Below are 13,731 nucleotides of genomic sequence, written 5' to 3' on the forward strand. Positions count from 1 at the left end.
CAGTGGTCTTTTCTATCTTCACTTAAACTGGGTTCAAAACAGAATCCGTTATTAATTTACTTTTTAGGAGAACTTTCTGAAGCTGCAACTATAATTCAAGGAAATTTCTTTGCACTGAAAAGTATGTAAATGATGAGGAAGTACAGTCAATAATCCAGGAAAAAATTGGTTTAAGATAAAATATTTATTTGGCAATGATTTTCTGATGAGTTTTTGTACTATTCTACTGTATAAAACGGTCTATTTAGTTAATAAAAATGGTAAAAAAAACAACAATGACTTTTTGGGGGGGTTAGGAGCACTCAGGCTTTCCCTCGTTTCCATGATTTGAAAGAACATACTGGACGTGTACAAAGACAAACATTACCAACACATAGTGGCTGTCATTCAAATAGAGATGATCTGTTTGGTGAGAGAACATTTTTCATACATTTTCCTTTCTTACAGCCCAAAGTTAATGTGCAAATCATTTTCAAATAGTTCTTTACTGTCCTGCCTGGCAGTGACAGCCCTGAAGCATAATGTGACAGAAGACCATTTCATAGTCTGAGGAGAAGAAAGAGCTAAATGTTGTCATGTCGTGGGTTATGTCGTGTTGTCCTATGGTGGCGTGCAGTCCAAGGCTGAGCTCGGCGAGCGCGCTACTTGGGGAAGACGGTGACCACGTCGTAGCCCTCGGGTGGAGTGACTCGCTCGCGTGCGTGCTTCTCACAATAAATCTGGTTCTCCACAAAGAAATGTCCCTTCTGTTTCAGGCTGACGTCGCAGTCTGTGCAGGTGTAGCACTCGGGGTGACGGAACTTGTCCCTCAGCTTCACCACCATCCCCCTGAAGTGTAAATACAAACATCCCATTAAACTTAAGCAAGAAAAAGTTGCAGGGTTTTCCTCCAACTCGGCAATAAAAGTTATTTTTATGGGTGAAAAGTCCTGACTAAAAGTCCATGTTTCAGCTGATCCTAAAGGTGTTGGATGGAGCTGAGGTCAGCGCTCTGTGCATGCTAGTTTAAAGTCCTTCACATTACGAGCAATAACTCAATAACCTTTAAAGAGGGTAAGAATCGACGTGGCCTTCAGGTAACATAAAAACATGAAAGGCTGTCTCTGGTGCCGGTGTTAGGTTGGTCTGCTCTGTAGAAACATGGAGGTGCAACATGACGAGCTCAGTGGAGGAGGACTGGTTACCTACAGTATGTAGGTGTGAAGGGCTCATTCTAAGCTAACTAAAACACAATGAGTTTTAGTTTCGGGTGATGATAATGAAAACATAATTATGAATATTATATTCAATTCCTGCCAATAGATACTAAATCCTACACACTGGTCCTTTAATGGACCTGGCTTTGTGTGTAGAAACGCTTCCATGTTGGAGAGGGTCTTTTTTTCAAAGTGTGACTATCAAGTTGAAGAACACTTGTCTAAAACAGTGGATAATAAAGCATAAACTTTTCACATAATTTAAACTAAAGTCAGCCAATAAAAACCACACTAGACCAAAAATCCACATATGTGAACAGTGTTTTAACATACATTTACTCCTGTAACTTAAAAAGTGTTTTAGTGACACAAAGAAATGTCAGGAAATAAGGAAAAGAGATATTTAACAAATGTCTCAGCTGGACTTGATCTGAGGATGTAGTGAAGGAAATGAGTCAGAACCTAAACTGGGCCTGACATGTACCGTTTTTCTTACTACTATTGACATTTTATGTGGTCCAGTTTCATTCTTTTCAAAACGGTACTTTTTAAAACAGTCAAGAATGAAGCGATAATACTTTACAATACTGAACTGTTACTGCATGAGAAAAGTGTCAGTGTTCATATTTTCTACATATTAAATCCCTAACACCAAAACTTTGGTTGGTCACTGGGTTCTTGGGAGGTTTTGGGTGCATAACTTCCTGGTATGTAAGTGGATCTTAATTATACAGTCCGTTGAAAAGTTTCTGTTTCAAATAACAGCGTAGATTGTTGAGGAAACTGATTCTAAAACGGTTCTTAAATTAAGAACAGAAGGAAAAGAAAGTAATCATGAAAATTCTAGCAGATTAAGTAAACTTAAAAGATAAATGAAAAAGACTGGACAGCTGCAAAGTTTCAGGAAAACAATTCTGTTTTTGCTCATTTCGGCCACAAGGAGGAGACAAACTGCAAACAGAGACAACACTTCGGTGTTGAATCACAACATTTAGTCCCAATGTGGATGTTTTTCAAGTCTGAAACCACTAAAAGCTGGACAACAGGTATCATGATGATGGTGTGGATTCAGATGAATCCATAAATGACTCTGATCTGACCCTTTAGTGGAAAAAAAAAATAACATGTAAAACTTAAAACGCTGAAGAATCCTAAAATACTTACACAATCCCAGATCCACATTTGTCACAGACGGGTAACTTCTCCGTGTTCCCCAGTGATGATCCGATCTTTGTGGTGGGAGCTTTCACACTCCTGAAGCCTGATGGTTTTTCTGAGTCGCCTGCAAACACCCAACACACACACTGAAAACGCTCTTTGAAGTTTCACTGGTCATACGCATCTGTAATATTTCTATTCAGTTGGACTTTGTCACTGTAAAACATCTGTTATCTAATCTAAAGTGAAATGAAGCTGTGTGGCCCGAAACCACACACTGTTAAAAGGAAAAGTCCCACATTGAAGAAGCTGTAAATACCATCCGTACCCGTCTCCAGTATCTCCTGAAGCACTTTGAATGAAGCGGACTGTCGAGGAGGCTCATCAGACTCTTGGTTCTCCTGCAGCATCTTGTAGACCTCAGAATCCGCTGCTACGGGCGGCCGCTTGCCTGATTTCGACGGATCTGATGGAGATCTGCAAAGAAATCATGTATTTCAGTACGTCAGATCAATATTTGATCAAAGTTTTGAAATATTGATGAATCAGATGTTTTTAACTCAGTACTAACAGTAGAAGATAAATCTATAAGGGGAAATGAACCATTTAAAAAGAAAGAAAATCATGTAAATCAAAACAGAAGATGCATTAAGATGAATTCAGCTGTCATGACATGGCTTAACTCAACTGCCCGTAAAGACCTTTTAGTCTAAACTGAGTATGTAAAAAGTAGAAAACACCTTTCTAAAACTTGGTTATGTGTTTTACAAAAAGATAAAAGATTAAAAGACCAAAGATGAGTACAACACACACGTTACATCAGCACAATAAAAAAAACAAATGGTTAGAAGCATCACAAATCAAAGCAGCATACGACTCACAAAGCACAAAAACATTTAGAAAACTGCTGTGACTGAAAGTTACAGACTCACTAACTGCTTACGGGCGTCTTGGCTCAGGCAGGAACAAAGAGCATTACAGCAGAATAAGAAGGAGGACACAAAGACAAGGACAACCGTTTCACGCAACACAATCCTGCGTGTCCAAGAAATACAATAATTCCCAAGTAGCAGAACTGAAAAACTCTAAATTACTAAAAAAGATTCGGGGAAGAAGCATTAGACCCAAACAAATACCTGCCGAGACCTGTCGGGCTGCAGTCAATAAGGAATACATTTTGGGCAGAAACATTTTACTCATTGTTTTAATATGGTTTAAAAAAAAAAAAAAAAGCAACCAATCTAGAGCATCCTCATGTTATTGATACTGATCAGTACTTAATACGGACGATGCGAGTAAAATATTAGTTATTGAATGCAAAGCTCCCGTTTTCCAGCACCGAGACATCTTGAAAAAACCCTCCTCATCAAAGCTGTGAGCGAATGAATAACGGTCTGTTTTGACTTGATCTGATAAGTCCTGACTGGACTCGCAGTAAGTGGTATCGTTTCAGCAGATCTTACTTGTTGTTGGAGTCATTAGCTGCGACCAGAGTCTGAACTTCGTCCACAGCGGAGTTGAAGTTCTTTATGTTCTCTGAAGAGTACAAACCGGACGGGTTGTTGTACTGGTTGGTCACAACTTTGGGGCCAAAAGCGCTGAAAGGCAGCGCGCTCCTGTTGTGGGTGGAGCCTATGAGTTTCACCTCCTGTAAAAAAAAAAATAAAAAATAAAATTACGGTCAATTTCCATTCAAGCTTGTTGTGCACAATCCAAACTTTAAGATGGTGCAGGTGCCTGAAACTCACACACCGTCGGAAACATGCAATTTATGCAGTGGTCACAACTTTTGACGCTTTCAGATGGGCTCTCATTTTGAAATGTTTCATGAACTTGCACATGTACAAACATGTTGTAGATATTAGGTGGGTTAGGAACATGACTCGACAATTTAAAAACACGCCACCTCAACAGTTTTCAGCGATAAAATCAATCCTGTTGAAAACTGACACTTGGAAACCTCGTTCAACTGAAAACGCCAAAACGGTCCTACTTTGTTCTTGTAAGTGCTGCTTTTAGTTTGTCAAAGTCACACACAGTTTAGCAGGATAATGTACGACTACGGATTCTGCTTTAATTATACCTAACCAGCTCAGACGTTTTAGACAAGCACGTCATGACACTGGCATGCCATCACAGTGGGCACATAAATACCACCGAATCTAGCTCATGCTTAACGGTGGGAACACGGAAACGCCTCCAAAAATAGCCCATGCTTCAAGCACATCACATCCAAATTGCCAAAAATCCCAAAGTCTCTTCAAGCAATTAAACTGACTGCATGGATCAGGGTTACAGCAGCCTAAAAAGCTTCATGGAAAAGTTTGAACAGATAAAAAAAAACAGTGAAGACGCATGAAAGTCAAAAAGTGCTTGAAGCATGTGTTGTTATGTGTGCGAGAAAAATGCACAGCCTTTGTGACACACAGGGCTCGGACACCGCTTCCTACATGATTTCACACTTTGGCCTCAACTTCCCAGTCAGCAGGCAGGAACTGAGGCTTGCATCAGCGCTTGGCTGATAACCTACTGTCTCCTAGGAAACCTCCTGTTGAGAAGTAAACAATGACTTCATCGTTGGCAGCAGCAAAAAAAAAAAAGAAAAAAAAAAAAAAGAAGGAAAAAAAATAGTTCCACAAGCCTTTGCAGGCACAGTGAGAAACGAACAGTCAGGCTTTTCGGAAAGTCTACATCGTAAACGGGACTTCGCTCTGAATGACGAGTTCATTCTCAGAGCTTTGATGTCGACACTCACCCGTGGCTCTGATGCAAGATTCATCTTGTACGGATGAGTCTTCCCTTCCTCGGATGAAAGCGGCGACCACAATTTCGATTCTGACCTGAGGAGCAGAGGAAGATGTTTGGAAAATGATCTGGACATTTAATAACTCCACATGCCTGAATATTTTTCTCTCCTTCTGGCTTCGTCTTGCCGCGTAGCTGCACGTGATCACGTCTTGCAGTTATGTCCCCCCCCCCACCAAACCCTTCATGCAATCAACACCGATTCTCTCAATGTTAACAAACATATCGGCCTCAAGCCTGATGAATCCGTTTCAACATCCATCCTGCTTGAAATCCTCCGCTGCCGGTGACTTCTGATGTAATGCAGCGACGTGACACAGAATTGAAACACAGCTCAGCAGACATGCACTTGTGAGATTTAGAGCGTCAGTAAAACAAAAGGCCTTTAAAACGAATGACTAAAGATCACATCACTCCCTGAACACCTGGATCGCGGCTGAGCCGTCTCACCTTACTCGGGTGTTTTTCAGGCTCGGGGCTACGCACATCACGCCGCTGCAGCCTACCTGTCTACGGAGAGCACCATTTCCTCGATGCAGCCCTTGATCTTGTTCTGCGCCTCCAAGTGAGTCATGTTCTCCGTCGGCTCTCCGTCGATGGACAGGATGATGTCTCCGATGCACAGGTTGGCTTGGGCTGCTTTACCGCCCGGGTTGACCTACAGCACAGGAGACACCGTGTTTGGGACCGTGCACGAGCTCCTCGGGTATCTCGACACCCGCAGAGGGAACGCCTCGACTTCCACATGTTTGAAAAACACATTTCTAAAAAGAAAAAGAAACACTACTTTCGCCACACAAGTTTTAATTACAGCCTGAAAGCTCCTTCGCTGATCAGAGTTTGTACTGAGCAGCTGAGGGAAGGCTGACCTTCAGGAACCTCCACACATATCTTTGTTTGAAAGGTAAACAGAGGTGGTTTCAGGAGAGGTGGTTTCAGGAGAGGTGGTTTCAGGCCGAGAGACTGTCCGAGATAACAGGACGAGGGAACAGTCGAGGAGTTCCTAATCACGTTTCCGTGGGTGGACCCGACACGGGAACAACATTTACAACAGGATCAGCAGCCACCACTCAGGCAAAGTCCACAGAGGAGGTTCATGCTGCTCTCAGCAGGATGATCATAAAAAACATTTATACACCTCAGTGGTGGAAAGTCAGGTCGGGACAAAAAGAGGCTCCGAGGGCTTCATGGACACAGCGAGGTCAACATAAGACAGTTAAGAGTTTACGACAACAAATGATGCTTTTAATTAGAATAAATTAACCCGAGAGAGGACACGTGACCGAACATCTGGATCATACTGGTATTTAATGAGTTTTAGTCTCACCTGTACGGTAAAAGGTGTGAACACATTCATGAACACAAAGACATTTCACATCCCGTAAGAAGTCCTGATCTCGTCTCGTCTCGTGAAACATTAGTCCACGGAGCACCGGAAGTTCACCTCCGTCCAGTAAACACACGTTAAAGCTCAGAGGAGCTAACGCTAGCTGAGCTACCACGAGATCAGCTGAGCTCCGGTTAACTACCGGTTTGTATTTATTTTATTATTATTTATTGGTGAAGAAAAGAAGAAACTAGAGAGAGGTGAGTTCCGTCGGGACGAGTCCAGGTGCGGTTACAGCGACCCGCAAAGGAGCGGCTAAGTGTGAGATCAACTTACCCGGGACACGGCCAGCGGCTGCTCGAAGTCTTTCCCCCCGACGAGCCTGAAGCCCCACGGACCGGGACCCTGCATCACCACCCGCAGAGGCATCACAGCACCGACGTCTTCTAACCGAGCCGACTGGTGCCAAGCTGTGTTCAGAGATGTGCCTCGGACCTGCGGCTCACTTCCTACTGCACGATGACATGTGCCGAGATCCCTCCAGTCTGCATGAGGGCAGGGGGAGGACCCTCAGTCTGCAGCTGGACGGACGATTTAAAGTTTCCTCTCTGATAAGTGAGACCAAAGATCGTGTATTGAGAGGAAGGATCACTCCGTAGTGTGTGTGTGTGTGTGTGTGAGAGAGGAAGTTAAGGAAGTTCCCAATGAAAACACTACAGGTCACGTGACATAAATTGCCACTAAAAGCCAGGAGGACTTTCGACAAGATAAAAACACCAACATGAAAGTGTTTTGTTGTTGTTGTTTTTTGTCTGTGCATCCAGGGCCTAACACATAATTCCTCCCATGTACACCATGCAGCTGCTGCGAATACTCACTATTGGACACCAAATGCGGATTATCTGCAGGATCCCATCTGAAAATAGTCCCCAGCCTGCACAGTTTACTCCCGTTTGAGTTATACCTGTTAAAATAAATGACCAGCTGTTTTAGGAAATAGTTTAACCCTTTGGAAAAAGTGAAACTATAAAATTGTGCCCAATTTGAAAGGCTTTATGTCTTTGGTGGGAAACAGAGGCCTGGGACTGGATGCCACACACGGGACGACAGAAAGTTGGAAAGTATTGAGAGACACAATGACGCATGGGATTTGTTGACAATAACAAAAATATTGGACAATGTCTATACTTGAAACTGACAATAAAACTCCCCAAGGAGCACAAACATATGTAAAAATACCTGCAGTTTTTGCAAATATACAAATGTAATCTTTGCCTTTACTTTAATGTTAATTTATCTAAAAGTTTTAATATAAATGACACTTAAAAACATGTTAAAATAAAAGGAAAATGCGACTCAATTGAATGAGTGGTACGCGATGACCACATCACTTTTAGTGTGACGGAGATTCTTTGAAAGCAGAGCAGAGTGATCCTTCTTGACTTTTTCCCCCTCTCTCTAATGAGCTCCACTGTTTGTTTTAGGGATGTCGGCCTGCCCTGACGTCACCGTGTTATGTGCGAGTTTACCATTTATGGTAGAGCTAAATCCCAGGATGTGGAATGTGCCGCTCCCAAAACCTGAATTCCTGCCAGAGAGGATCTCTGCCCAGAGTGGAGAGAAAAGAGGCCCGGCAACACCGACTGAATGAAACACGTCCCTTCTTGTGCATCTTTAAGAGCCCTTAAAGTTCTCCCAGAGAAGTCTGTGAAAGTGTTTGTTTTAAAGTGAAGCTTCAAACACACATCTGTCAGCGTCATCACTTTAATGGGATTTAACACTCGAGGTGAACATGGTGGTGCTTCACAGGACTGTGAGTGAGCAGCCAGAACTATTTATGTAAGATGACTGACATTGCAGGAAGTAAAATGGATTAATATCTTATGTCATACATCATTTTCCACTGGTTGGATGTAGTTTAAATAATGTGTTACATCAAAATAAAACAGATAACAAACTGCAGTTCCCCAACCCAGGAACTAACAACTCCACAACTCCACTCCTTAAAAAACACTCACATGCAAAGTTTGATTGTCTACTTGCTGAGAAAATGTTGGTACCCATTCTAAATTAAAAATAAATAATGTGACCAATACCTTGAAATGACTCTTATCTGCACTATCATTCATATCTTTGCCATAAATCATAACAGGTGACACCCAAAATGGTTTAAATGGTTTATTAAATATTGCATAATACCGAAGTCACAGCAGTGTATAGCATCTTTATTTTAATATTATCAATGTAACAGCACTGCAAATTGAAGCAAACAAACCAAACCTGTTGCAGGTTGTGCGTCTTATCAAATTAGTCCATTCTTCTGATTATTAATCGTCATGTTGAAGCTTTGTGTCACACTTTTTAAAGTACAGACAAGTTCTTAGTAAATGGTCTCCCATCATGGAGACTGGGACTAATGGGGAAAAACCATGGTTACATTAAATATGTCATGAATACATTTCAGTGATACTCCAAAAAAGAAAAAAAAAAAAAAAACGATATTAAATGAAAATGAGGCACAATTTAGCATCTAACATAAGGCATTATGATGCTCACAAATGGCAGCGAAATGTTCAAACTCTCTGTGCTCAGTAATGCTCCACGCTGTGCTTCGACGAAAACTCCTTCAGGCAAATAAACCGCCGCAAGTGACGGAGAGCTCCATGTGACGCTCCCAACGCTCGCAGTCTAATTTTCTTTTCTTAATTTACATATTTACAATCCTTCTTGTGCCGTACTGCTCGATAGTCTGCAGGTCCATTCAAGGTGAGACATTTTATTTTTTACATATTCTGTGTACACTGCCTGCACCACATTCATATATTCATACATTCATACATCCTGTGATGTTTTATGGAGCACAGAAACAATCTATAGTGTGTCGTTTGGTGACTAAATGACTGACTGTTTGCCCACCATGCTTGAGGTGGAGCAAAACTTTCTAAACTATTTTAACAAGGCTACAGGTCGACACCCTCCCAACCGATCAGCACATTCATGAGGAGCAAAAATGTTTAGCCAGCAGTGGAGGGGAAAAAAAACATGCTTTTGTGGTGAAACAAAATACATGAACATTATATCAGTGCTATACAGGCAAACCCACAATGCAGTGTATTAGATTACTCGCTGAGAAAATATTCCCCATGCTGATGTTGGCAAAATAGTCAGTGGAGATCTGCACAGGAAGAGGAACCTGATCCAACAACAAACATCAGAGAGGATGAAACACTGATTGTACTGAGTTTGGTGTTGGATATAACTCCATATATGTTGTAGCTTCAAACCATGTCTGGATCAGGTCAGTGTTTATCGTCACTGCACGACTGTATCTAACACATTCAGGTGCAATAAAAACAAAGACAAGTCAACAAACACTTCTAGGTCTAGTGAGTCTTACTGTTTTAAATGTCTATTCTTCACATTATGCTTCAGATTTTGTGTATTCAGGCATTCATACAGAGCTATACTAAAAGATAGGCGCACTGATAGTCTGGCACCATATGATTAGAATTGTTATCGACAGGGAAGTGATGATGTTTGTACTGAGCTTTTTGAAGCCTTCAATGGCTTCACGAAATCAACTAAACATACTTTCAAATTCGTCTTTAGCAACTGCCCTACAAAACTAGACCCATCTGCTGCTGGGAGCAGGTCACAACAAGCACTACGAATTATTTGCAAGTCCTACTTGACAGTTCTGCTCGGAATTGATGAGGCCGATGACAACGAGGAATTTAAATGAAGAGAAAAAAATAACAAGCAAAGAAAAACAACAGCCACCATCTTTCTATGTGTGTGTGTGTGTGTGTGTGTGTGTGTGGAGGATGTATTCTGTTACAGGATCTGATGGTGCTGAGATGAGGGAGCTCTGTACTTGCAGGAAGATGGCTCTGATGCGCTGATAGCTGAATTCAAAGTAATCGGCCATCAGAGAGCGACGAAAGCTCAGCGTTGACCCTTTCATCACTTTGTTTTCTTCAAGGTAAAGGTGAAAATGCTGACGTTTCATGCTCCAATTTGATTTGTCTTATTGATTTGACAGTGCATGCAGTTCTAATGCTGACCTCAGTGTACTGACTACATATAATAATATGTAGTCATATGATAAAGGCCTCCAAAAGTTTTCTGTAGGCATCTACATGTACCTATACAATCATGTCAATAAAGTTGTGATTATAATCTCTATATGATTTAAAAAAAAAAATCTTTATGATTATATTCTAATTCTCACCTGTTCAGCTTTCACTTAAAACATGTAAATAAGCTTTTAGTCACCGCTGATTAATCTGCTGTTATCTTGTTAGGTTCGATCCTCCTAAATGACCAAACAGGAAGTTAAGTGCTACCACGCCTGTCCTGTGGTTGAAGTCAGGCGTCTACCACCAGCTACCTTAAAGGCATCAGCCATCAGTGATCACTTCTGTTTCAACTAGAGAAGTACAAAAGGTCCAAGACACAGTTTCTGAAAATATTGGATGTGAATATACAGTTTTGTTTCACTTTCATGTGACATGCAGCACAGTCTGTGTGTCCTGACAGCACACACCAATGTTTTAGTGTTTCTAGTCATGCACGTGATTGTGTTAATAACTTCTGTATGACAACCTTCGGGTAGAAAACGAAGGCGATACTGAACCGGTATCTAAAGCAGTTGGGTTGTGAAAGCTGTGATCTACTTCAAAAGTAGAAAATACTGACTTTATGATGATTCAGGAAATGGGAAAGAAAGAAAAACAGGTATGTTTCTACAAAATCTTATTTCAAAAGTCTTTAAGTATTTAAACTCCAGAGGGCACTGACTTTAAGCAGTTTTCTTAAATCTAAACTAAACAAAAATAATGAGCCATCAGATTACATTTCATATCTGTTTGGTAAATTGATCCAAAAACTAAATTTTATATTTTAGAAGAAGAATCAAAAGGAAGTTTTTGTTTTATCTCTGAGATGCTTGCTTTGCATCATCTTTTGCTGATCATATTAAACCCCTCCGGTCCTGAAAGGTAGCTCATGACAAACAGCTCCAACCTCACATCACACAAAAATACATTCTGACCCCTACAAAGTCCAGTTCAGGTAATAAGATCCACTCTTTGATCCATACACTGCTCTGCTGCCGGCCTCGAGTCTGAGGTGCTACGTAAACACTTGTGTACTATAAAATTATCACACGGACAAAAATGGAAGCTATTATTTGTACAACAAATTTGTGGGAGTTTTTTTCACAGAGAAAACTCCACGTGTGGAGAGCGGACGTTTCTGTCGAGAGGTGTGTGAAATGTGGATGAGGTGTGTTGAGTTTTTTTTCGGGCAGTGAGCTGTCTCCCTCCTTTGTCTTCGCCTCGTGCAGTTTGACATACCTCAGGCCGAGCTGATCACTTTCCCAGACAAAATGTGTTCGCCTGGCTAAACGACTATTCTAACCAACAGCCATGCGCGGTAGTAATGACTTCCCAAGCTTGACAGGCAACCGTGTGTTACAGCCAGATTAGATAGCTTTACAGTTTCACCTCCTTCACGTAATTCCCAGGGAAAGTCCCAAACTGTTTTGTCCTCTTTGATGTACCTGTTGAGGAAAAGAAAGAAACATTGATCAGGATTAAAGGTTAATGTGACCTCAGTTTGTTCACAAAAATAACCCCTTTGAGCTGTATTTAAAATTCTGTACTGTGCCTGTGAATGTACATTGCTCTAAATCCTATACTGTCTTCCTTTAGAAACCCTCTATAAGCGATGCGACACATTGAGGATGACTGTACTTCTCCTGGACATGCACACTGCATGCGTGCAGTCCCTTGCTGTCATTCTGCAGAAACCCTATATGGATTAATGTGACACAGCGAGTGTGACTGCATCTCGGAGGAATCCCGTCCCCGGGGCCCGGCGGCACATACCGACGAACCAGCCGTCATCGCACTTCTCCATGACGCTGACGAGGTCTCCCTCCTGCAGCTCCAGCTCGTCGTCGTTCTGCGGCACATAACTGTACAAAGCCTGGAAACTGGAGGAGGAGAAGGGCGGTGAACTTACAGAGCAGAGAATGTGAGATCAGTAAAAAATGAAATGGGGGTCGGGTGGCCTGAAATATATATATAAAAAAACCCAGCGTGAAACTGGAAGGGATCTTACTCACATTCCACAGCTGAGACGGCCCGGCTCCGGGCTGCTGCTGTGGGACTGGGGTTGCTGGGAAATGATGAGACATTGTTTACTGGGGTGGGGGTGCAGTCTATGCAGAGAGTCATTATGGTGGTGGGACAGGGTGCTGCAGTACCTCACCGAGGTCTCAGCTATATTCAAGATCTCATTACACACTGCCTCCTAGTAGTAGTGGTAGTAGTGGGTGGTCGTCAGAGAAAGACAGACAACGGGGGCCCACCAAAAGTCCCGGAGGTGAGGAGTTAGAGAGGGAGGAGGGGGGATGTGGGCGGAGGGGCGGGGAAGGTAGGTCCAAGTGAGAGGCAAGGTCAGAAAAAGGAAGTGATCCGTTAAAAAAGCCAGGAGGTAAAAGTAGAAGGAGTGTTGGTGGAGCCCGGGAAAAGAAGCATGAAAAGGCAGGACACCAGAGAGGGAGCATGTAGACAGGAAACATGAGAGATTAGTGCACTTGTACAGGAAACCAGTCAGTATGAACATGCAGCAGTAAGAGGAAGATGGTAGGTTAAAGGAAGAGTGTGACATTTTGGGTAATTTACTTTCTTGCTGAGAGTTAAATGAGAAGACTGATATTACATTCACATCTCTATGTTCAATATAAAGCCTGAAAACAGGTCAAATCTGTCGCGACAACAACTACAGAACAATGAAATTAGAGGTGGATTCAGATGCATAGTGATGACTAAGCAACATATATAAAATGTATTGTAGGTTTACTGCAGTTCAACCATGAGACTGACCCCAGTTCAGTCACACGTTTCTCCTCCACAGCTCTCCTCTCCTCCTGCCTCCCACTCATCCCATTTATCCAATCACAGCAAGCATCAGGCCTTCCATCACGTCTCATACCATTTAAATACGATGTTTTCCTCATTGTCCCTCTTCCTTGTCTTGCAGGCACACACCACCACCCCAGCTCCACCTACCACCAGGGGACTCAGGACCATAAACATACATAGATATATAGACAAATGTCTATATATCTATGCTGAGGACTCTTTGCTAGGCCGGCCTCACACGCCCTCCTGCAGAGTGCTCTGCTAGGATGTGCCCTGTCCACATAGTTTGAATCTGTGCCAAAATCTCTATTCA

At 42.2% G+C, this 13,731-nt stretch overlaps 2 protein-coding genes across 9 annotated transcripts in view; both read right to left on the reverse strand.

Annotated features, from left to right (window-relative positions):
* Positions 1-165: 165 nt before the first annotated feature.
* pdlim1 (PDZ and LIM domain 1 (elfin)) lies at positions 166-7,091 on the reverse strand. The gene is made up of 7 exons (XM_069145171.1): positions 6,823-7,091; positions 5,666-5,817; positions 5,110-5,194; positions 3,818-4,002; positions 2,683-2,831; positions 2,361-2,478; positions 166-828 (listed from the first exon to the last, which is right to left on the reverse strand). The coding sequence occupies exons 1-7, from the start codon at positions 6,913-6,915 to the stop codon at positions 642-644; spliced, it is 969 nt and encodes a 322-aa protein (XP_069001272.1). The 5' UTR covers positions 6,916-7,091; the 3' UTR covers positions 166-641.
* Positions 7,092-8,650: 1,559 nt separating this feature from the next.
* The window catches only part of LOC138195598 (sorbin and SH3 domain-containing protein 1), a 42,588-nt gene continuing 37,507 nt past the window's right edge, over positions 8,651-13,731 (reverse strand). For 6 of the 8 annotated variants that reach the window (XM_069145173.1, XM_069145175.1, XM_069145176.1 and 3 more), the window contains 3 exons: positions 12,617-12,804; positions 12,378-12,484; positions 8,651-12,049 (listed from right to left, as the gene is read on the reverse strand). In XM_069145173.1, coding sequence (XP_069001274.1) covers positions 11,982-12,049; positions 12,378-12,484; positions 12,617-12,804 — 363 coding nt within the window. In that variant the 3' untranslated portion in view covers positions 8,651-11,981. The remainder of the gene's footprint in view (positions 12,050-12,377; positions 12,485-12,616; positions 12,805-13,731) is intronic. The other 2 variants (XM_069145177.1, XM_069145178.1) reach the window with 2 other exon arrangements.

Source organism: Embiotoca jacksoni, unplaced genomic scaffold (genome assembly GCF_022577435.1).
Source record: "Embiotoca jacksoni isolate LCO1_2020_lvr unplaced genomic scaffold, fEmbJac1.0.p SCAF_12, whole genome shotgun sequence".
NCBI classification, from domain to species: Eukaryota; Metazoa; Chordata; class Actinopteri; family Embiotocidae; genus Embiotoca; species Embiotoca jacksoni.